We start from the raw sequence: 21,846 nt of genomic DNA, 5'->3' as shown, positions 1-21,846 counted from the left end.
CGATTTTTTTTAATGTCTCATTTAGCCTTTCATCGTGTTTGAATTTTTCAGAGGATTTCGGGCGTAACTTTTTTTAATCCACTGTTTCAAGTGTATGCGATTGAATATAAATTTAAAAGTTAACATCAAATATTCAGTGTCAGCAGTTTTCTAGAAGTTTAGCTTGACTTTTTAGTTTTGAAAGGAAAAACATCTTTGGACAAAGCTTCTTGAAGATCTATAAAACCTCTTGAAAAGCAGTATAGACATTGATGAGTATTCAGTCTGTGAAAGAGACAGCTGATGAGCCTGGCAGATGAACACACAACCACTCACATGTACAAACTGACTAAAGAACTAGATAGTATTGATAAAATCCATAAAATTGTGAGCAATGATTGATTTGTGACTGCTTGGCCAGACCATGCATTTACTAATGTGTGATTTTTACAACAGACACATGTACAGTACGTACACACATTCATATGAGGCATGTGATTGGAGTCATTCTATTACAATAAAAAGAATGAATGTGTCTGCTGTATTTAAATATTTTCAGTATAAATAGCATGTTATGGAGTTGTCCCTAACGGTCTGACTATTCAGTGTCCGCAGCCACATCAGAAAGAAATGAAAATCAAATAGAAAGGAGAAGAAATGTACAAAGAATAAAGGCTGAGGACATGGCCCATTTCCAGACTAAACGCCAGACTGTGGTGAGACATTGTGAAGCCAAGACCCTCTCTGCTCTGCCCTGTCTGGGGCAGCACTCTGCTCCTCGGGGGGCTCATATGGTCGACTTCCTCAATGTGGGGATGTTGGGTAGACAAGGAGACAGAGAGACAGCAGAGAGAAAGTGGGGGTAAAACTTGTATTTTTCTCATTGTAGCTTTCTACCTAACTGAAGAAGTACATTCCATTATGTTTAGATTTCCTTCCTAGGAAGCACACTTCAGCGGTTCCAGCTCAAATCCCTTCTGAAATATAGCAGTCTCAGCCAGATTATGCTTCAGATCAATTTATACGTGTTTTCCTTGTCCTTGTGCAAGCTGTTTTACGAGTGCTGGAATTCCCAGGACTCTATCTCATCTGTTTTTGATCTCAGAATCTATTTTCTGAGCAGGAGCAATGGTGCGTGGCAGCACAGCAAAGTGAAACTTTAGTTTTATGACTGTCGGAAGCTGATCTCCAGTTATCTCTGAGCCCTATCGTGCTGTCACGTATATGGGGAGATATAAGAGATCCAAGCTGCCCTATGGGGCGATTTACATGATGATACACAGGATGTTTGAAAACATAGCTAGTAGAGTGTGTTTGTGATTTGAGGGCCAAGCTGCATGATGTAACAGATCGGACAAATGCTCATGCTCCAATCAGACATCTCTGTGTTGCTGTTTGTTAATAGGGGATTTAGAGAATGTGGATCTACTGGCTTTATAAAGAAATCTGTCATGTGAAAAGACCTCAGTGTTTTCAGATTCTGAATAGCTTTGTATTTCACGACCCATAGATTTAGCTTTTTAGAAGTTTGAAACAAATATAGTTTTCAGTCAGTCATCTGTAAGATGTGCTTTATATCTTTCAGTGAGTAAGAGTCTCAGTTAAATCCATTTTTGTTACTGAGCAATCAAACATTGCAGTAAAGACTAACTTTATCTGTGGGCTTACTATCGTCTATGTACTAATTTACTATGTATGTATGTACTAAAGACTATGATTGTTGTCAACATTTTAAACTGACTTGCAATGGGTTTCTGTTGTTTACATTTTAGGTGTGTACAGTATGTGTGTGCGTGCCGGTGTTGTTTGTGTTCAAATTATTAGATTTTTTTTTTTAATATATATTCCAGCATCCAGTCAGGAAGTAGCCCGAATTGTTTCCCATCTGTCTGCTAAAAGCCAAAGTGAAGACCCCTCAGCAGTTCCTCCACCACTGCCGCGCATCTCCCAGAAGACCCAGCCTGTCCAGAGTGAGGCTCATGACATCAATCGTGATGTCCTGAGCTCAGGAGTGCTCTGTCTGCCTGGTGAGGGTCTTCTTTAAATGCTATTTCCATCAATTTGATACAAAAGCTAATCTTTTAAGATAAATTTTAGGAACACGAGATAAATCAGGCCACGCGCTTGTGACAGTGACAACGAGAAACACAATCTGGTTGAATCCAAACTGCAATAGTGGAGAGCTGGTGCGGATCATGGTCTACTTCTTCGGTACACTCAGGTAACTTCTGCAATTCAAAAGTTCAGAGGTTTTTGTGGTCAGTTATTTTTTTTAAATGGTTTTTGAAAGAAGTCAGTTATGCTCACCAAGGCTGCATATTTTTTAAATAAACTTTTGATTGACTTAATGCGCCCTTGCTGAATAAAAGTATTAATTTCTTTAAAAAAGGCCAAGAAAATCTTTCTGACCCTTCACTTTTGAATGGTGGTGTTGGTGTTTTCTCTGCAATTTATTAGACAACAGACTTTTTCTTTTTCTGTCAGACTTTTTTCAAGTCTATATTTATCAACCTGTGCTGTTTAGACCAACAAGCAATTGAATATGTGATTTGATTTTGATTTATTTTTATTCTCCCAATCCTTCATCCAAAATGTGACCTTGATTTGACAAACAGGAAGGAAGTCAGTGCTTTGGGACTGACTGTCCTGGTGGATGCTCGCAGGTGTTCTCCTGTCCCCGCTCTCTTTAAAGCCTTCAACATCCTCCAGGTAAGAGCACCCTTACACTGGGATCTGTGATAACACACACATATACAGTCTACCATTCATCCATAACCTCCAGAGAATCCTACACAGAGAGAGCTGTCACATACCACTCACATCCTCAAGGCGTTTCCTTTCTCATACAGTCTTTGCTCTGAAACTTAATGGAATGCAAACTTGCCATGTATCCTGATATTTAACTTCAAACAGACATCTGCTACTTAGGAATTCAGAAGACAGCTTACTAAACTAAAGCAAACATTTGAGAAGAGTTTCCATCGACAAAACCAGTCACTTTTAGCTAAACAATGCAAATAAAAGCAGCACATCATAAATATTAACTGTGATTTACCAGCTGTGGAAATAAATCTAGCAAACAGAAACAGTTACACAATAGGAAACACTCACACCAGAGTAAGAGAGCGAGGGAGATGGCTTTGCTTTTCCTTTCCTCATCTGGGATTGGTTATTTTGCAGAATGTATCAAATTATTACATGAAAAACCTGGATTCTTGCATGTGAGTAGTTACTTGCTTAGATTTCCTCTCAGCACTTAAAGAAAGGTTCATCATTTACAAGTGTAGCCTGGCCTGGGTGGCAGTAGACACCGTACACAAACATCATATCCTGTCAGATTTCATTGCATACATTCACTTTGGGTGTTTATGGACACTGGATGGCTTATCTCATCTGAGTGAAATGAGTCACCTCACCAATCATTTACATGAGGGATGTGAGGACACCAATAAAGAAATACTGCAGGAACATGATTCCTGAGCACATTTAATAGAAGTGACTTTAGAATTTTTGCCATGGACCTTAATGCTGCTTTCCTGCCCCACTCTGAAAGACTGAGAATGTGCCAATGCTGACTTCACTGTTTAAACTTCCTGAGTGAGATAGAGAGCGATAAACATGAGCAATATAGAAGTAAAACTGAGAATGTTTTAATGACAGTATTGTTTTAAACAGCACTGGCCTGCTATGAGAGGTTTTCATTGTTTCTACTCATTTAAGCTGTAGCACAGCTGCAGAAAACCTGTGTGCCCTTTCTTTTTTTTCCTTCTCTTTGATCTGCTATCTGTATCTGTAATCCATGATGGACAGCATACAAGTGCTGTCTTGTGGAAAATGTGGCTTTACTGAATGTTTAGGAGATTCTTGATGATATACTGCTAAACTATGTGTATGTCACGTGGACCTTCTGTTGTATTCAAGGTCAGTGCTAACACTGACAGATGAGATCTGTCTGAATGAATGCAGTAGCTCTGTGACCGGTCCTCAGGGAACAGCCGCAGGTTCTCCCTCCTCCTCTGAAGCTATCATCTTATTATACAGGAAGAACATATATTATTTTTATAATTTAATATTTGTTTGTAATTTAAATATATTAAACAGTTTTCTGTTTTAATACTTGACTTATTCCTATGATGGCAAAGCTGTATTTTCAGCAGCCATTGCTGCAGTCTTCAGCGGCACATGGTCATTTCGATATGCTGATTTGATTTTGATTTTATATATATATACACAGGTGCTTTTCAATAAATTAGAATGTCGATGAGGAAAAGTTCATTTATTTCAGTAATTCAACTCAAATTGTGAAACTCATGTATTAAAAAGTAGTCTAAGTCTTTCTTTAAAAGAAGTCGTTCTTTTAATTGTGATGATTTTAGTTCACATGTGACAAAAACCTAGCCTGACTACGTCAGACTTCCTACTTCCACTCAATTTCATTTTGCTTCTGTACTCAGTCTGATACAGCGTCAGAGCTTTCTGTTTGCCACTGGTCTGGAAACAGCCGGGCCAATCAACATAACAACAGGTTTACAGTGGAAGTTCAATCATAGATTTCAGTTCGATGCATGATGTCTGTGCTTCGATGCGGCTGTACAGGCGCAAAACATACGTCATAACTAAACGTATCTGATTGGTTACGGGTAACCAATGATTTTAAACTTCAGACAAGCGCCCCCTAGCGAGAGAGAAAACACTTCTCTATTATGCCATTCCAGACTCTGTCTACGAAGCAAAGTGAAGTAGCAGATTCAAAACACCTGCAATGGTTTCCTGAGCCTTCAAAATGGTCTCTCAGTCTGGTTCACTAAGCTACACAATCATGGGGAAGAATGCTGATCTGACAGTTCAGACAAAAGACAATCATTGACATTTTTTTTGGAAACCACGGTCATTGAGTCCGGAAGAAGGGTGGAGAAGCTTATAGTCCACGTTGCTTGAAGTCCAGTGTTAAGTTTCCACAGTCTGTGGTGATTTGGGGTACAATGTCATCTGCTGGTGTTGGTCCATTGTGTTTTTTGGAATCCAAAGTCACTGCACCCGTTTACCAAGACATTTTGGAGCACTTCATGCTTCCTTCTGCTGACCAGCTTTTAGAAGATGCTGATTTCATTTTCCAGCAGGATTTAGCACCTTCCCACACTGCCAAAAGCACCAAAAGTTGGTTAAATGACCATGGTGTTGGTGTGCTTGACTGGCCAGCAAACTCACCGGACCTGAACCCCATAGAGAATCTATGAGGTATTGTCAAGAGGAAGATGAGAAACAAGAAACACAAAAATGCAAAAGAGCTGAAGGCCACTGTCAAAGAAACCTGGGCTTCCATACCACCTCAGCAGTGCCACAAACTCCATGCCACGCCGAACTGAGGCAGTAATTAAAGCAGAAGGAGCCACTACCAAGTATTGAGTACATGTACAGTAAATAAACATACTTTCCACAAGGCCAACAATTCACTTAATGTTTTTTTTTTTTATTGGTTTTATGAAGTATTTAAATTTGTTGAGATTGGTGGGTGTAGCAATATTAACTTCGTAATCATCGGGAAGAAGGAGGCGGGAACCGGCGCACAATCAAAACATAATTTTAATATTCAAAAATAACCAAAACAGCGCGTCAGCCCCTCACGGCGACTGACGCGCACAAATAAAAGCCAAAACATAAAATAATGTCCCAGGCCTGGTCCTCTCTCGTCCTTCACTATAGTCGCTCCAGTTTTATATCCTTCCATCTCCTACGTGGGACTCGATACTGACGGTGGGGCTCAGGTGCAGCTCATCTCCAATCACTACACTTGGCCTCACTCCTCGTTCCCACGCCTCTCGGCCCTGCCCCACTCGCCACATACCCCCATCGCCCCTCGCAGGCCGGGGGGTACTCCCGAGACTGCGCTCTACTCCCCCCCCCCCCCCCCTTCCCTCCGGGGGGGACCGCTCACGGGGACCTGCGGGAACCTGGGGGTAGGACAGACGAGGTGAGAGAAAAGGAGATGGAAGGAGGAGCGACAGGGACGAGAGAGGGGAGAGAGAAAAAAAAAAAAATCCGGTTCCCAGACGCACTGCTGCTCGGCCCTCCACCAGCTGGGTGATCTCCTCCGCGGTGCCTGGCGGTGGCACTGGACGGCCCTCGGCGGACGGCGCGATACTCCTCCGCCGCCCGATGAACGGCGACGGCTCCTCCGGTTTTGGGCAGCCGGCAGGAGTCCCCCGTTCCCTGCCCCTCCGGATTCCTTCGCGGAGGCAGCAGGCTCCGGCCCCTCACGGCGACTGACGCGCACAAATAAAAGCCAAAACATGAAATAATGTCCCAGGCCTGGTCCTCTCTCGTCCTTCACTATAGTCGCTCCAGTTTTATATCCTTCCATCTCCTACGTGGGACTCGATACCAACGGTGGGGCTCAGGTGCAGCTCATTTCAAATCACTACACCTGGCCTCACTCCTCGTTCCCACGCCTCTCGGCCCCGCCCCACTCGCCACAATGGGTTTTTGTTAAATGTGAGACAAAATCTAAACTACTTCAGTCTGTGTGCATTGCATTTATTTAATACAGGAGTTTCACAATTTAAGTTGAATTACTGAAATAAATGAACTTTTCCCCAACATTCTAATTGATTGAGAAGCACCTGTATAGTAGCACCACTGTTGATCAACTGAATCAGTTGAATCTTTGCTGAATAGATGTATTTAAAAAAATACACTTTTGAACAGCAATGTATAAAAAGATTGATATATTTGTAGTTTTTAAGAGTTCTGAGACATATTTGAGTTTAGTTTATCAGTCTAATAAAAAGGTATAATCCCAAAATATTTCATTCTCTGCCAGGCTTTTGTTAACCTGGAACAGTCCTCACATCATTCCCTCTCTTCAGCCCCGACATGACAGGGGAAAACTGGAAATCTGATCCAAACTCACCATACATACATTCTTTCAATACACTCAAAAATCAGAGTGAAAAAGAAAACAACTGTGTCTCATTAAGTAGGCAGTAAATATCTCAACCCTTAAGAGTTTGTTGATGTTTTTGGAACATTCCTTGTATAAATATGCTGTTGTTTCATACCAGCAAAGCTTTTCTTCCTTCTGTTCTGATGTGGCTATGATGGCATGATAATGCATGCATGATCAGAATGCATGATGACATACAAGGAAACACAAAAACAGCTCTCAAATGGCGTAATAGACTTCTCTGGTCTGTTTTTACAGAGTGTTGTTTTTCTGCTCTTTTGTTATGGGCCATACAACTCTCAATTTCATTCACACCCACAAAAAGCTTTTATTGTGGTTCTTGGGGCACATGACAGAAAAGTTTTCTAAAAATTGTCTAAATGTATTTGATCATATTGATCTTGCAGTTCATCCATACATATTTCTGTTGTTATTTTGTTTTGTTTTTTTAAACATCGTAATTCTTAGTCAAAATATCATAACTCAATCTTCTGATGTTTAAAAAACTATGGACTCGCTTTCAGATCTGCCTCCACCAATCAACAACCCATGCATTGAATCAAAGCCCTACCCTACTGTTTTTGTTTTTCAATAATCTGTTACTATCAGATATACATAACAATACAGAAGAACGTTTCTTCTTCTGGTTCATTGTGAATTTAAGGAATAGTCAAATAGTACAAATGCAAGCTCCGTTGTATTCATCTGTATCAATAGCAAGATCTATAAAATTATGTTTAAGAAATCTTATTTGCTAATCATAAATACTGCAAATTAAAATTGTTTTGGTCAATAGGACTGTGGACTCTGGTTTAGTCAGTGAAATGTGTAATTCATGGTGCTGTCTGTGAGATATAGTCTATTCTATCTCTGTAGGCAGCCATGCCGGGATGCATCCATACAGTACTGCTGCTGGCCGACAGAGATCTGACTGTACGTGTGGAGAAAACCACTTCTGTTCCGGTAAGGCACAGATATTACCCATCATCTGTAACTTGCTATGACTTTACAGCCACAATAACAAAACAATAACAGCGAAAGACAACATCTGGGTTATGTTATGTGGTGAGAGTTGTAGAATGGAAAATACAAATATAAATCCATAGTTTAGTCTGTAGGAGAGGAAATGGAGTCAGTTTTGACCTTTAGGTCCTGGAGAGCAATGTGGGGTTACTGAAGGATTCTAGTTAGTGATAAAGGAAAACAGAAAAACATCCTTTAATAAAATGTAGCTGAATGGTTTTGTTTCAGAGCGTAGTGACCCCACTTATAAAAAACAAACCGCATCCAACAGCACCGTCAATAAATCTGGCGTTCAGCTAGTTACTCTGCACTCTCTGAGAAATAGATGGCTATTTTAAAACACAAGTGTCTGTACAGAGACGCCGCTTGTGCCTGACACAAATCAGACTGCCAGAGATAGACTCTTGTAGCTATGTAGGAAAGTGCTTCAGTTGAGAATGTCACAACAGCTGGACAGATAGTGTAGCTCAGACATCCATCTAAACTATTAGAACCGCTGTTGTGGCATCTGAAGTGTTTATGATAGCACTGCAATACATATTTGTCCCCTTTTAATGGAGAAGCTAAACCTGAGGACTGTTGTGTTCTTTTGGCATCTGTCAGGTGGAGTTGTTGACATCGCTTAAATCTCTCTGTAAGCACGTGGACATCTCTCAGCTCCCCACTGAGTTTGAAGGCACTTTCCCTTACTCTCACAGCAGCTGGATGGGTTTCAGAATGGTGAGAAAATCATCATCTTCATCATTCATATCGCTGAAAGCTGAAATACACTATGTGTCTTTTACCCTGTATCTGCTCAGTCAGAGAATGTTAAATACGTTTGATATTTTTTGCCGATTTTAGAACACACATTGTTTTCTGTATTAAATCTGTCATGTACCTCCCAAAAAAGAGACATGACACGAAATGTTTGAAACGGCTCAGGAACGACTTGAAAATGTGTGTGATCCTCAGTCATTATGTCAAGTTTCTTTTGTAGCCGTTTAAAATAAGTGCATGATGCCTTGTGTTTTAAAATCTGTTCAGATTTGTCAAATTGTGTATTGCATTCCAGCCTTACTATGGATTAATAAAGAAATAAGCCACAGAAGGCCATGCAGCCATAATATAATTGTTCAGTGGTTTAAATGTATTAATAATGATAACAATTAACAGTTCCTCTGCCAATTAACATTTTTATAGTTGTCAGACAATGCAAAACATTTAGATATAAATATTTTTATATATGTTATTAATCTTTTTATATATATATATATATATATATATATATATATATATATTGCAGAGGTTGGAACAGCTGACCAGTCATTGTGAGGATGCTGTGAACCTGCTTCAGAACACCATCAGCAAACTGGAGTCCACAGTGCTGCCCCCTACAGCAGAGGTACTGCAAGAGTCAATAAAATGCTTTTCTAAAAACAGCTCAGCTGAGTGGTCTGACAGAAAATGCTTTGTCCCAGCCCTGTCCAGAATGAGAGAGAGCTGTGTACTGTATGTATATATATATATTGGCAGTCTCCGTTCATGCATTCCCTGGAAACTGAACTCATGGCGTATTCATATGCTGTATTGTTTGAGGGATATATATTGTGGGTACTTGGTCTGTGATCCACTTAGGCCCCCAAACTCTTGATTTTAGTTATGTTTACTTAGAGTGCAGCCTGAGGACTCTGCATCAGTCAGCTTGGCAGTGAACTCTACCTCACCGTGGCACTGAAATCTTCGATTTTGAGTCTGATAGACTTCTATTCTGTTTCCATGAAGTACAGCAGTGGCACTGGTGTCCAGTTACAGTGATTTAAAGACTGGTCTATTTAGAAGAAATGTCTAGTTTTGAAAAATAGACTTCGATTTGTTTGCGGTTGGGGTTAGTGTGTCAAAGATTTGCCTGAGTTGACCTCTGGCTGTCAGTGGAGGTCACGAAGGACCTTTTTATCCACTGGCTTCTGGGGAAAAACAGGACCTCAGGAGAAATAATGATCTCCCAGAAGGGTGTTTATCTACAGCCATCTTTAAAATCACTTTCAAAGGGTTTATTGGAAGAGTAGAATGGAGAGGCAGAAATGGTCTGGTGGTTGAGGGTGTGGATTTCTGCTTGACTTAGTGCTGAATGCTAAAACAGCCCCTCTTTGGGATGAAGTGATGCTCAGATGTTAAAATGAATAGAGAACCAAAACAAGTCTCAGCCTGTCCTCTCATTTCTCGGCCGTTTCTTTGTCTTTGTTCTCCCTACATAAATCTGAACGTGTGCCCTCTTCTTTTTCATGTTTCTTAACTACAATATTGAGTCATTTTCTCCCTACATTTTCACACAAGCCCATTCACCCATTTAACAGTTAAAAATGCAGTGTCTATTAAGAGTTTTAAAGCAGTTCTGTGAAAAGCACAGAAACATCCATTTGAAATGTAATTGTTCTGCAGTTTCATCCCACGTCACACACACATGCTAATTAGGGTGTAGGTGCATGACAGCAATTGAGATTTTTATCACTTTTTGAGTACTTTTTCAAATTCACTTATAACATTTTCTTGTTAGTGCCTTATAAACTGCATCTGCATCATTGGGTAGGTATTATGGATGCTTTTCTGGGTGGTACACACACAAATAGGCTCATATACCCCAAAAAAGTATTGCACCAATCAAAAAGATTTTAATTAAGATAGCGTTTTACTAATTTATGACCCTTGTTTACTATCAAGAACCTCTTACAGAAGTGGTTTCAATATATTTGTCAGTCAATTTTCAGAAACATGGATGTGTACCAGGTAATTTGTACCATTTTAAACAATTTACTCTTAAGATCATTAAAAAAATGGTATTAGTACTTGAGATGACGGTGTTTCAAATCATTTACACCCTTGTGTACAACGCACATAAGTTCAAGTGAAAGTTATTAATTTATTGAAGGATTTACAATTTAGCAATTATGCATTCAATTAATACAAACTGACTGTTTAACTTGTTCCAAAATATTTATATATCTAATAAATACTGTTCTATTGAACTTTCTATTCATAAAAAAATTCTGGAGAAAATTATCATGGTTTCTACAAAAATATCAACTTGCACAAAATCCAGCTTTAAGTAAAGTTGCAACACACACACACACACACACCTGTAGGTGTGGCTGTTATGTGTATTACACATTGTACTGTAGCTTAAGCTCATTTGATCAGTTAATGAACATGAGCTGGTATTAGATGAAGGAGGTGTAGATATCATTTAATGAATAATAATGCCTGTGTGCATGAGAGTGTGTACAGGTGATGTTTGTGAGACAGGAACATAATGATGGGGTGTGTGTTTGTGCTGGAGAAGGGACAGATATTACTCGGTGAGAAGAACGGTAGATGAGATGTGTATATGTGATAATAAGGTGTATGGGAATGTATGTGCAGCTATTGAGCGGTGTCTGTCTGATAGTAAGAAATGTGTGTGTGTGTGTGTGTGTGTGTGTGTGTTTGCAGGAGGCACAGATCTTATTGTGTAAGTACCGAGAGTTGATGAGGACTGTTCTGGAGGACAGCAGGTTGGTGCGGCTACAGCTGGAGGGAGGAGCCGCTCTGTCCTGTTTGCGAAAAGAAGAAACCAGTGTCAGTCTGACAGAGGACTACAGGTGAGACAAGATCATACAGACAACACCTTCAGCCGACTGCACACACCACAAAATCTCCCAACATACCTTGTTTTGGTCAAAAGCAACGTGACATATCCTTTGTAGAAAAGTCAGTCCCAGAATACGCATAAAAATAAATAAATAAAAGAGGAATACTTATAGTACAATACCAGTCAAAAGTTTGGGGTGGGAGTCTCTTATACTAATAACATCTATTTGTTTGATCAGAAATAGTCAAAAAAAAAAAAAGTTATATACATTTGTATTACAGTTTAAAATGTATTTTGGGAAAAGTATTCTTAAAATGCATCCCAAAATCGGAATAATTTATAATGTATAATTTATTCATGGTATTTAGAAGTGCCCACGATCAAAATATTGTGCATATTCGTTACCATGATATATTGCATTACCGAATACCGCCACTTGTATAGTTAATGCATACTCATTTTTAAAGTGCTTATCATGTATAGAAATGAGTTGTAAATTGAGTCTCCTGTGTGCTTCATGTGAGTTTCTGCCTATGTAAAACATTACAAATGAGCCACCAATGAAGTTCCAGTAAGGATGCTACCTAAATAGGCAGCGAGGCAGTCCACTAAGTTTTGGAACTAAATTGAACAATTATTAGAGACACGAGAATGTCAAACAAGAGAGGGATAATGAGAGAGAAAAGAAGTGTTGAGAGCGTGGGAGAGCATGTCCAGACCTCTGATGATCAGGGCTGGGTTCAGCTCGAGGTTGAGGGAGTGTGACTGGTATTTCCCACAGCCTAGCCAAGAGAAATGTCTTTATCTGTACACAATCATTTCATGCTGAAACATACTCAAATAATCTCAGCGCTAAACAGACATCAGTATGTGCATGTGTCTGTCTCTCTGATAACATGGTGTGTTTGGATGCAGCAGAGCTCTGGTGCTGCTTCCTGTTTGTTTAAAACACCGAGGCATGTCTGCACTGGCTTGCTCTAGCACACTTTCAAAGCCTCCTGCTCAGACACAAAAACTCGAGGCTGGTGTTTGTGAGGGTCTTTGCTGATAAAGACCTGGTTGGTTGCTCATTGAGACTGAGGATTTGGATCTAGGTTTCCCAAAGTCTCCATCTACACAATAAACATACAAGAGGCAGCAATCTAAGCCAGCCTCTCTGGTTCTGTAACGTGATTTATTGTGAGCCTTGTTATCTCCTTCCATTTGTCACTTTCATATAAAGTGAAATTATAGTTTAAAAGCTGTGCATGCACTTCAGGCTGCTTATTTGCTGCCTAACAAATGCCAAAATGAAACCTTAGCGGCCTTAACTGCTCACACACAAACGCATAACCTGGATGTTGACAGACACACAAAGGACTCAGTCTCACAGGTGTGACTGAGTCTGAAGTGCTAGACAATAGTGAACAAATCCAGCTCTTTCTTCCTGTGACCATGACTCCTACTTCTTCCTTCACACATAATCTCTCTCAGTCTAGACTTTAGCTGCGTCCCAAATGACGCACTATACACTATGCACTCGTACACTATGTACTTATGTACTCAACCCTGTAGTGTATGAATTATATAAGCTTATATTTTCATTCATAATTGGAGTCTGATAGCCCCTCCCCCTTTGCTAAGTAATTAAAACTTTGACGGTTGAATGCATGAAGTGTCCAACATTACAGACTTGGTTTTTTTGGTTGAGTGCATCATCTGGGTGTTTAAAGTGCACCTTTTCTTTTTTGAATTTTCAGTGTGAGTGCATTACTCGCACTATTCATACTCATAGAAGGTATAGAATATTGCATAAGTATGCCATTTGGGAAACACCTTTTGTCTTTAGCACTTCCTTTGGATCCTAAAGGTGAACTACGACCCCTTGCTTTTTTTTACTCACTGGAACGATTACGCTGTTACTAACCTATATAGGTCCTATAACTGGCTGATTCTTGTTTCAGGTATATATAAACACGAAATTTGATCGTGTTTATCCCTCTTTTTTTTCTCTTCTCTATAGACCTTGTCAAACAGTATAATATATACTAATAGTAATAAGAATAATAATCTAAGAAATTGTCACAGTCCCTAAAAAAATGAACCTCGTTATAATAATGATGATGATAATGATGATTTTACATTACATTTACGTTTAATCATTTAGGAGACGCTTTTATCCAAAGTGACTTACAAATGAGAAGATCAATAGAAGCAATCAGACCAACAGGAGAACAACAGTATACAAGTGATGTGACAAGCCTCAGAAAAAAAAAAAAGAGAAGTGATTTCTAAATTAACTTTGACTTGTATTTCATTGCAGACAATATGAACAAAAAATATTTCATGTTTTGTCTGGTCAACTTCATGTCATTTGTAAATATGCATCCTTTCCTGTCATTTAGACCTGCAACACATTTCAAAAAAAGTTGGGACAGTAAAGCATTTACCACTTTGTAATGTTGCCATTCCTTTTCACAACACTTTTAGGGACAACAAGACGTTTAGGGACTGAAGACACCAAGTGATGAAGTGTTTCAGGTGTAATTTCTCCCATTCTTCCTGCAAACAAGTCTTAAGGTGGGCAACAGTACGGGGTCTTCGTTGTTGCATTTTGCGCTTCAAAATGCGCCACACATTCTCTATTGGAGAAAGGTCGGGACTGCAGGCAGGCCAGTCAAGTACCCGTACCCTCTTCCTCCGCAGCCAGGACTTTGTAATGTGTGCAGAATTTGGTTTGGCATTGTCTTGTTGAAATATGCATGGACGTCCCTGGAAAAGATGTCTTCTTGAAGGCGGCATATTATGCTCCAAAATCTCTATGTACTTTTCAGCATTAATGGTGCCTTCACAGAAGTGCAAGTTACCTTTGCCAAGGGCACTGACAGAACCCCATACCATGACAGACCGTGGCTTTTGGACTTGTTGCTGGCAACAGTCTGGATGATCCTTTTCTTCTTTGGTCCAGAGCACACGGCGTCCATTCCTCCCCAAAAATACCTGAAATACTGGTTCATCTGACCACAGTACACGTTTCCACTGTGTGATGGTCCATCCCAGATGCCTCTGAGCCCAGAGAAGTCGACGGCGCTTCTGGACACTATTAACATAGGGCTTCCTTTTGGCACAGAACAGTTTTTACTGGCATTTGTGGATGTAACTACATATTGTGGTACATACGGTTGTTCATCTTAGGCTTACGCCCTTGTCCTTTACGCACTGAAATTCCTCCAGATTCCTTGAATCTTTTAATTATGTTATGCACTGTTGAATGTGAAATATCCAAATCTCTTCCTATCTTTCTTTGAGGAACATTGTTTTTAAACATTTCAATAATTTTCTCACGTATTTGTTGGCAAACTGGCAATCCTCTGCCCATCTTTACTCCTTAAGGATTAGACCTTTTTTGGATGCTGCTTTTGTACCAAATCATAATTACAATCACCTGTTGACATCACCTGTTTCAAATCACATCATTATTTAACCATTTTACCTCATTACTAGCCCTAAATTGCTCCTGTCCCAACTTTTTTTGAAATGTGTTGCAGGTCTGAATGACAGGATAGGATGTATATTAACAAATGACATGAAGTTGACCAGACAAAACATGAAATATTTTTTGTTCATATTGTCTGCAATGAAATACTAGTCAAAGTAAATTTAGAAATCACTCTTTTTTTTGCGTTTTCCATACTGTCCCAACTTTTTCTGATTTGGGGTTGTATATATATATATATATATATATATATATATATATATATATATATATATATATATATATATATATATATATATATATATATTTATACTGTGTTTTATACTGTGTTCAGTACTGATTAAATTCATTGAACTGATAATGAAGGCTACTGATGTTTCATCCATCCATCCTCACAGTTTTGTCATTCTCCTGCTGGAATGTCTTTGATATCTCCTGCATGCTGTGATAACCCGTGTTTGCTCTGGGTGTGTGCCGTGAATAATTGGTGGGTTTTGGACTGATTTGCCCCCTATGCCTCTCATTGTGTGTAACACTCTGATAGTTCCCAACACTGAACTTACATCAACCGACATCATAAACTTCTCCCCAAATTATAATTTAATTATCATTTACTCAGCCTCATGTCTTTCAGAACATATGTAACTTATGTAACTCTGTTGCAGCTCTTTTCCACACACTGAAATTAAATAGGAAGGAACTAGTGCTATCAAGCTCCAAACAGATTTCCATGGAGATAACTTTATTTTAAAATGTGAATATGCTTATATGTGTATCTAACAGCAGGGGGCACAGTTCAGTATGCATGTGCCACATATCTGTCTGCATTACTAAGCCTTATTTGCTTTGATAAGTATTTTGGCAGTCAAAATGGGAATGTGGCACTCTTCAAAAATAGTTCTCTATTCTAATATTGACATTAGTGTTATGTTTGGATCAGAGAGTGGATCTCTCTTTGACTGGGTTAGCTGGCATGTCATTGAGGGGAAATGTTGTATGAATGTTTGACTAGAGCACAATACAGTATTGTGTAAGTGAACTACAGCAGTGATGAAGTCATCCAGTAGACCTCAACCTCTGCTGCTGTGCACGGTCTGCTCTGTCACAGTGATGGCAATTCACACAAACACACAGATACACAAAATGCAGCTTTACTCATATTTCATCACAATTATGCATTTAAAGAAATACATATTTCCTCACATACTGTTTGTACACACATCACAGTATACAGTCAGTGACGTTTCACATAGTGTCTCTCATTTATAGTCCTTTTCTTTTCTCATACACCACACACACACACACACACACACTCCAGCTCTGTTCCACACAGTCTCTCATTGCCAGTCTGTTCTGTGAAACCAACTTGCACATCAAATTACATTCAATCTCTAAAAGCCCTGTCCAATCAATACATTATCTAACGCTGTCTTAACCAATGAAATGAGAGTTCTACAAGATTGTCTCAGCCAATGAGATGAGAGTCCTACGGTCAGCGTTTTCTCCAAGCTCAAATGCTTTGAGTTTCTCTCAGGGTTTAGAAACAAGCTCATGACAATAAGTAGATTAAATGTAATATGCTAAAGAAACCCTGTTGGTGTGTGTTTTAGAGATGCTATTGAGAATGCAGGCCGTCTGTATAACCAAGTGGACGAGTCGGTTCACAGACTGGTGATGCTGTCCAACAAATGCACACAGGAACTGGAATTCATAATGGAGTTTAAGACTCTGGAGGAGGGATTCAGAGAGGTGAGGACTCAAGTTTTGCACTTGCTATTATGAACTACAGTATATTCATGACAATAACAGCTGTGTCTGAGACACGAATGTTCTTTAATGTGACCGTTTCTTATATTGGCTTTGAAAATAGATCATTTTGATTTATTTTTCATACTGTATCATAAAAATTCTCTATAAATTATGTAGGATTAGGAATGAAGAATAAGGTCATGTAGAAAAAGGCATTAATATGTGCTTAATTGGTACTAATAAATGGCTAATATTCTAGTAATTTGCATGCTAATAAGCAATTGGTTAAGAAACCATAAAATAAAGTGTTACCTTTATAATTCATTTTAATTATGCAGTAAATGACAAATTTTTTAAGGGAATAAATTTCTTACTGAAAAAAAAACAAGGTGAAGCATTTCTATGGGTAGTCTCAGTTTTTTGGGCTCCATTTGGGCAGGCTTATTCTTAGCAGTGTTTTTGTTCTTGTGAATTTACCTGTAACACTTGGAAAATAGTGAATACTGTACTGAAGTGCTGCACACAAGCACACTGACTCACAAACAGCACATCCATTCATCCATCCATTTATACATTTGATTGTTAATGTTATAATGTATGATTGTGCCCAGAAGGCAGAAAGAGGGTAAAAATCCTGTTGGCATAGATATAACGGAAGCTGCTGAAACAAATCAGCCAAGCACACACCCACACACACATTAATGCACATCATGAGAAAGTGTAATCTAGGACCATAGCATCTATAGTATCAGATGACGGACACGTGATTGATGTGTTTGTGTGCTTATGTTTCAGTGTACTGCCAAAGTCTACTGCCCCAGAGAACAAAGAGTATAGACATGTGTCCTTCTGGGTGGAACTAACAGAGTAAAGCTGGACTGTAGCAGGAGTAACTGTTTGTATGTATATGTTGTCTCTTAGGTGAGTCAGTGGATAGAAGAGGTGGGCGAGACTCGTCTGCAGACTCTGAGTGAGCTGGAAGATTCCTTGGAGCAGTTACATCATAAACAGACTGTCTTCAGAGAATTTTACACAGCTGCATATGTATGTCAACTCTTATCAAACGTGTTTAACACAGTCCTTTTTACCCCTGCCACAGCATATGCATGTGCTTTTTTTTTTTTTTTGCAGTTCTCAACAAATTCCTTATGATGTTTTTATTTGAGCTGAGAGGTAATATTTTACAGCAGGTGTCAAACATTTGCTTTAGAACATTTGAAGAACATTTGTAACTGTTCAAATGTAGTCACCTCAGTCACACCCTCTGTTTTCACACCAGTTCACTGTGTGTGTGTGTGTGTGTGTGTGTGTGTGTGTGTGTGTGTGTGTGTGTGTGCGCGTGCGTGTGTTCAGGAGCACTGTAAGAGCGGTGAAGCTCTCCTCAAGCGCTTAGAGAAGTGGGAAGACATCTCTTCGGCAGAGCTGCAGGTGTATGAGGTGAAAGTTCGCTCTTTCTGGGTCCATCTACATGATTTCTCCCAGCGAGTGGAGGATACCAAGGAGAAAATTGACAAGACTGTTCGACTCTACGAGTTCTTTGACAAGGTGAGTGGTCAGTAGTTGCTCATAATATGAACTCTGCTGCTGTTTTCTGTCCTACTATTTCTATTTTTTTTCGACTTAGGCTCACTTCTAAAAATTTTTTACTTTTTTTACATCAGATTATTTGTAACAGCCTATAGGGCTGTGTTCTCGCTGTAATTGTATTGTCGTTTGTGCAGCACAGTAAAAAAAAGTTACATTGTTTTAGAAGATTTTTGAAATGTTGTTCATTATAAGATTTCCAACCTCCTTCCAACCTTCGTTCTGAACCTGTACGATCGGCTTTTATGAGTTTGAGTTGAGTTTTATGTGGAACTCAAACAAAAAAAAGTTGTTGTTTTTTCCTTCATACATTAAAAGTCACTGTGGTGCAATGTTGTTTGTACCCTATTTAGTTTTGAAATATCTTCTTTTGTGTAGAAAATTAGTCATAAATGTTTGGAATGACATGATGGTGAGGAAATAATGACAACATTTTCATTTTTGGGTGACCTACACATATGATTATATGTACTGGATTGTTTGAGGCTTTACTAGATTGAAAAATTGGTTTGGTGGATAATGTCAGATTACTCAGTGCACCAAAAACTGCTTACTAATAATGAGGTGTGTAAATTGCTGAGCATCATTTCTTTAAATCCATAAATTTGTGATTATTGCAACCTATCCTTTGTCTAACCAGTGCAGTTTAGTCAGTTTAGATTAGACATGCATTAGCCGCTTTCCATCCTTCGATGCATGTTTGTTTGGCCAGAAGTAGTTCATTATTTCACTTAAAGTTTTGCACATCTGTTTTCTTTTGTTGTATCGTTCCCTGATTTTTTTATTATCGCCAGTCATATCATAGTTTGTTCTTACAGGACACATTCTTCTTTTCTAAAAAATGAATGTGGTTTCAGTTAATTTCATTTATTTTCTAAATGTAGTTTCCCTATAATCAAGTAGCTCTGGCGACCCCTGGTGGATGTCATGACCCCTAGGTTGTGAAACCTTGTCTTATTGAACACTATTTATCCTCTCAGATGAATGCTGAAACAATTTGTAATTTAATTTAATTGACTTATTTTTAACAAAAAACGTTATAAATAACCTTTATAGTAAGAGACGCTTTTAGCAAGCGTCCTACTTTGCTCATCTTTTCCAGTTTATCAAATAACAATAAAAACTTATGAATGAACAGGTAATTTGCTATCAAAGATTTAGGGCCATAGGTTTAAATTAGTGTTACGTGATGGCAATGGAGGACTTTTTCTTGTATTTTTTTTCCCATCAGACTCTTTAAAAAGAATAGCACCAGCTATTACAGAAATCCCTGACTGGCAGTGATGTCAGGCGAACAAACACATTCACAAACACAAACACAAACACACATACACGATTGTCTCTGTGCTCAGACCATTGTGTTTTTCCTCTGCAGTGACACTGGGTGAGTGCTGAGTGTTTCCCCCAGAGCCCCTGAGCAGGCACAGATGCTCTGGTTTGGCTGACCGCTATCAGATTTGATCATTAGCATAATCATAGTGCTCTTTCCTGACTCATCAGATCATCCATACTTAGACCCTTTGCCCTGTTGGCATGGCCACCTCTTCCAAGTGATTTTGACGAAAGCTGCCAGTGTATTTGTGTATTAATTAAAAGCTTTGATTGTATATAAACCGAAAACTGGCTTAGTTTACATACAACTGCCTGTTCCTAGATCAGTCACATTTATCCACTTTAGTCTTTAGCACTTCAGAGTCTTTCAGTCATTGTGATAAGATGCGCCATGACACTTGTAGATCTCACTGGCGTCATCTGACTGTCTTACATCAACGCTTATTCACACCACGTGTCCTTTCACACCCATTCCTGTGCATGTCATTTCATGCTTTTGATTAGACTCGTGAATTAAACAATGGTGGTTGTGTATTCATTGTATAAAAGTGAACAGGTGTGTATTAGCCTTGTGTAAGCATTATATGCATATGTATGTGTCTGAATGTGTGTGTGTGTTTGTGTGTGTGTGTGTGTGAGAGAGAGAGAGAGAGAGAGAGCCATGTCATGAGTGATGAGTGACCATATGCTGGATTTGATTTTTCTTCGATGACAGACTGGCTCATCCTAGATTTAGAAACTGACTGTTTGAGTGTGTCATCTAGCAACCGATCCCAACACGGCTGATGAGCCGGCAAGTGTGGATTGTGGTTATCAAACACACAGAGGTTGTGCTCTGACAGCTGAGGCTGAGCGAAACCACAGGACACGAGATTCTGTTCATACAACAGGACATATGAATGAATACGAATATATGAATTGTCATGGAAGACCTGGAAAAGCATAGAATTGTAAAATTGCGATTTTCATCCATGGAAAATTTATGGAAAATTAGAAAATCTTACCAAGTAAATGAAATATCTGTAGCAAATGTAAAACGTTTCTGTAGTACACTACTGTTCAAAGGTTTGGGGTCAGTATGATTTTTTAATGTTACTGAACGAACAAAAAGGCTTCATTTATTTGATTATAAATACAGAAAAACTGTAATATTGTAAAAAAAAAAAATCTTATTAGATTTTATTATTATTACATATTATTACATTTGATATTTCTGCATCATTTTCTCAGTCCTAAGTGTAGCATGACTTTTCAGAAATCATTCTTATATGCTGATTTAGTGCTCAAGAAACATTCCTTATTATTTTTTATTAATGTTGTAAAACAGCTTCTTAAAATTTTAGTGCAAACCATTATATATTTTTCGTGATTCTTTGTTAATAGAAAGTTCAAATTAAATTGCAATCTTTTGTAAGATTTCTTTACTCTCACTTTAATTCAACAATTTAATTCATCCTTGCTGAGGAAAAGTACTTAATTCTTTAAAAATAATAATAATAAAAATAAAAAACCTTACTGACCCCAAACTGGTAGTGTATTTTTTTTTCTAAATCAGCTAGAAATGCTCTTTTGTGAGTAAAAAAAAAAGAAAAAGTATCTTGTAGAATTTAAAGAGATTTTACTTTTGTGTGATTTACAGAAACATGTTTCTAAATAAACAGCTGTAGTGAGTCAGTGAGTGTGTATTGAATGAAATAATTTACTCTGACCTTACTGGGCGCTGTATGAGCTCACTGACACACATTAGGTGACAAACATAATATTGACAATCTATTGTCTGGATCAGAGCCCAGCAGGCAATCCCAGCATCCAGCAGTGCAGAAAGTGACAGTGAAGATGTGAGCATCAGCGCAGTGATAGAGCCCGAGGCACAGCAGACAGAAGAGCTCAGTGTGAGAGACCGAGTCCTTTCTACTCCAGATGGTCTGCATGTGGAGGAAGACAGAATGAGGAATCACAGAGATGCTGTTTGATGGATGGATGAGGGCAATGACTGGATTGACCGTTACGCTCATCTTTGCAAGCCAGTGTGGGACTATAGTCTGAGAAGATTTTCCCCTCATATTAGTGTTTGAAAATGCAGGTTCAGGACGTCACTCATCTCTGTAATGAAACTAGGAAACTCATTTGCTCTTCTGTACTACATGGTTTTAT

General features: G+C 38.8%; 1 protein-coding gene across 3 annotated transcripts in view; it reads left to right on the top strand.

Moving 5' to 3' along the window:
* LOC128016883 (puratrophin-1) overlaps window positions 1-21,846 on the top strand; it is a 59,465-nt gene that overhangs the window by 19,598 nt on the left and 18,021 nt on the right. For all 3 annotated transcript variants that reach the window (XM_052601750.1, XM_052601749.1, XM_052601748.1), the window contains exons 4-13: window positions 1,830-2,006; window positions 2,077-2,200; window positions 2,595-2,688; window positions 7,799-7,885; window positions 8,549-8,665; window positions 9,231-9,329; window positions 11,414-11,562; window positions 16,638-16,776; window positions 17,698-17,820; window positions 18,130-18,321. In XM_052601750.1, the coding sequence (XP_052457710.1) occupies window positions 1,830-2,006; window positions 2,077-2,200; window positions 2,595-2,688; window positions 7,799-7,885; window positions 8,549-8,665; window positions 9,231-9,329; window positions 11,414-11,562; window positions 16,638-16,776; window positions 17,698-17,820; window positions 18,130-18,321 (1,301 nt within the window). The remainder of the gene's footprint in view (window positions 1-1,829; window positions 2,007-2,076; window positions 2,201-2,594; window positions 2,689-7,798; window positions 7,886-8,548; window positions 8,666-9,230; window positions 9,330-11,413; window positions 11,563-16,637; window positions 16,777-17,697; window positions 17,821-18,129; window positions 18,322-21,846) is intronic.

Source organism: Carassius gibelio, chromosome A7 (assembly GCF_023724105.1).
Source record: "Carassius gibelio isolate Cgi1373 ecotype wild population from Czech Republic chromosome A7, carGib1.2-hapl.c, whole genome shotgun sequence".
NCBI classification, from domain to species: domain Eukaryota; kingdom Metazoa; phylum Chordata; class Actinopteri; order Cypriniformes; family Cyprinidae; genus Carassius; species Carassius gibelio.
The sequence above is the reverse complement of the archived record's forward strand: the minus strand, read 5'-3'. Positions and strand labels throughout refer to the sequence as shown.